The sequence below is a fragment of the Anastrepha ludens genome, chromosome X (genome assembly GCF_028408465.1).
Source record: "Anastrepha ludens isolate Willacy chromosome X, idAnaLude1.1, whole genome shotgun sequence".
Taxonomy (NCBI): Eukaryota; Metazoa; Arthropoda; class Insecta; order Diptera; family Tephritidae; genus Anastrepha; species Anastrepha ludens.
The window spans coordinates 32,875,884-32,878,942 of record NC_071503.1 but is presented as its reverse complement, the minus strand read 5'-3'; the positions used below and the strand labels follow the sequence as shown (position 1 = coordinate 32,878,942).

At 39.4% G+C, this 3,059-nt stretch overlaps 1 protein-coding gene across 1 annotated transcript; it reads left to right on the top strand.

Moving 5' to 3' along the window:
* Positions 1 to 2,011: 2,011 nt before the first annotated feature.
* On the top strand, positions 2,012 to 2,800 carry LOC128869906 (uncharacterized). Its single transcript, XM_054112506.1, has one exon. The coding sequence runs from the start codon at positions 2,012 to 2,014 to the stop codon at positions 2,798 to 2,800; it is 789 nt and encodes a 262-aa protein (XP_053968481.1).
* Positions 2,801 to 3,059: the final 259 nt, after the last annotated feature.

Genomic DNA, 3,059 nt, shown 5'->3' with positions numbered 1-3,059 from the left:
GAGCGTGACTTAAAGGAAATGGCAAAAAACGGTGATGTGCATGGACTGAAAATAAATACGAAAGATAAGTTATTGGCTTGTGAAGTATGTACGAGTGAAAAGCAAACACGTACGACTTTTCCGAAAAGTACCGGCAATCGTACTGAAGAATTAATTGAGTGCACAGTGACGTGTGTGGTCTAATGCGGTGTACCTCGAATGGTGGTAAAAACTATTTTGTAACATTTATTGACGATAAATCGCGCTGGTGTGAAATTTACTTTATTAAACAAAAATCCGATGTGCTAGAAGCTTTTAAAAATTTCAAAAATGCGGCAGAGACATTTACAGGCAAAAAAGTAAAGGCACTACAATCCGATAACGGGCGCGAATATTGCAATCAAGAGTTCGACTTATATTTACAAAAGCACGGGATAAAACGACGTTTAACGACACCGCACACTCCACAGCAAAACGGAGTAGCTGAACGCAAGAATAGAACACTTGTAGAGATGACTAGGTGCCTAATGAAGCAAGCTGGTGTTCCTTCTTCGTTCTGGGCAGAAGCAATAAATACTTCGTGTTACATCAGAAATCGGTGTGTTACAAAATCTGCGGGAGAGGTTCCTCATAAAACGTGGACTGGTAAAACCCCAACCGTGACTCACTTCAAAGTGTTTGGTTCAAAAGCGTATGTGTTAAATAAACAAAAGTCAAAAGGTAAATTCAAGTCTCGATCTGAACAATGTGTATTTGTGGGTTATTCATCAGAATCTAAAGCTTATCGTTTCTGGTCAAAAGACATAAGAAACATAATAATTAGTCGTGATGTGAAATTTATAGACGAACCCGGATTTAAAAACGAATATGAAGAAATATTTGAATTAGAAAGTGACACTATCGAGATTGAAGCTAATCCGAATAAAATATCGGTACCACCACAAGACAGTGACGACGCAACGAGTGAATTTATTGAAACGAACACTAAACGCGGTAAAACTCGTTCGAAAAATATAAAGACAGGTTTGCGGGGAAGACCGAAAAAGATTTACCAACAATCTGAAGACATATCTGTAGAAAATAGTTTTGACATTGACCATGAAGACGATAAAGTAGAAATTCACGAATCGGCGTGGGTTAGCATAGATGAAACTTCTTCAAGTTGATCCGAAGCGAATATTAGCGGTGATGCAGTAGAATGGGAAAAGGCTATTGAGGATGAATATTTGGCATTAATTTCAAACGGGACTTGGGACATCGTCGAGAAACCCAACCAACGCAAAGTAGTCGGAAGCCGGTTGGTACTTCGAACGAAAGTAAATGGTAAGAAGGAAGCGCGACTCGTAGCCAAGGGTTACGCTCAACGTCAAGGAGAGGATTTTCACAACACCTACGCACCGGTCGCGCGATATACGTCAATCCTTTTACTTGCAGCGCTAGCAGCTGAAATGGATTTGGAAATTCACCAAATGGACGTGGTCACTGCATATGTCAATGGAGAGCTTGAGGAAGCTGTGCATATGGAAGGTCCCGAAATGCTAGCTGAAGTTTTAATCAAAGTAAAATCAGGTAAACCAGTGGGTTTTCAGGGTGTGACAAAGCATAGTAAAAATGTCGAAAAGACTACTGGCAAATGGTTATCAGCGTTGCAGAAGCAGAATCCTGTATGTTTATTGAAGAAAGCTTTATATGGGCTGCGACAGTCCGCCTTAATGTGGTATAATCATTTAACAGCTAAATTAAAGCAGCTGGGTTTGAAGGCTTCGACGCAAGATCCATGTCTTTTTACTAAACAAAAAGGTAAACAAATATTAATTATTACTATATATGTTGATGACTTGTTATTAGCGTCAAACGACAATATGTGGCTCACAAGTACAATATAATAAAGGCATTATGCGAATCTTTTGAGATGAAAGATATTGGTCCGGTAAAATGTTGTCTAGGTATTGAATTCCACCAAAAAATGGAATCACACCAAGTACTTTTGACGCAACAAACTTATATTCAAACAATATTACAACGCTTCAATATGTCCGAATGTAAACCAGCAAAAACGCCCTTGGAGATAAATTTTAAAATTGAAAAACCAACCAAAGTCGATGAAGAAGCTATGGCAAAGTATCCCTATCAAAGGTTAATAGGCGCCCTCATATACTTAGCAGTTACAACAAGACCAGACATAGCTTTTGCAGTAAATCATATGAGCCAATTTAATACAAACTACAACATGCAGCACTGGGGAGCTGCAAAGCGAATTCTACGATATTTAAAAGGTACCAGAGACTATGGTCTTCTTTACACAAAGATCAATAAAAGACTTTACGGCGTGGTCGATGCAGACTGGGGAGCGAATTTGATAGATAGGCGTTCATATAGCGGATACGCGTTCGTATTGGCGGGCGCATCAGTGAGCTGGGAGGCGCGTAAACAACGTACCGTTGCACTTTCCAGCACCGAAGCTGAATACATGGCTATGACAGAAGCGACGAAAGAAGCTATGTATCTCCTAGGCATTTTAAAAGACTTAGGCATATCATATGAAAAGGTAACATTGTTCAACGATAGTCAAAGCGTGCAAGAACTCATCCAGGGCTTGGGCTACAGCTCTCGTACGAAACATATCGACGTGCGTCATCATTTTGTCACAGAATGTTATCACACCGGAAAGATCGCGCTTACGTACATGCCGACTGAAGACATGCCAACAGACGTCCTAACAAAAAGTTTAAGCAGCGTTAAACATTGTAAATGTTCAACAACACTAGGAATGACGAATAGTCTTACTACTTCGAGGGGAGGTGTTGGCGCAACGAAGTAGTTTTCACTACCAACGTAGTCTTTAATATTATATATATAATTTTGCATACTAATACTTTTTGATACATCCTTGAATTGTTCTACATTCCACATTCCACTTATTATATTACATTCCATTTTTTGAACTCATTGTCAGTTACTTGTAAGCATTCAAAGAATAAACTACAAAAACTCAAACTCTGCTTTAAAAATTTCACTCCGCTTACTTAGATTGCAGAGGTTTACTGCTCCAGCCCGCTTGCAGTCTGCTTCCACTCCAG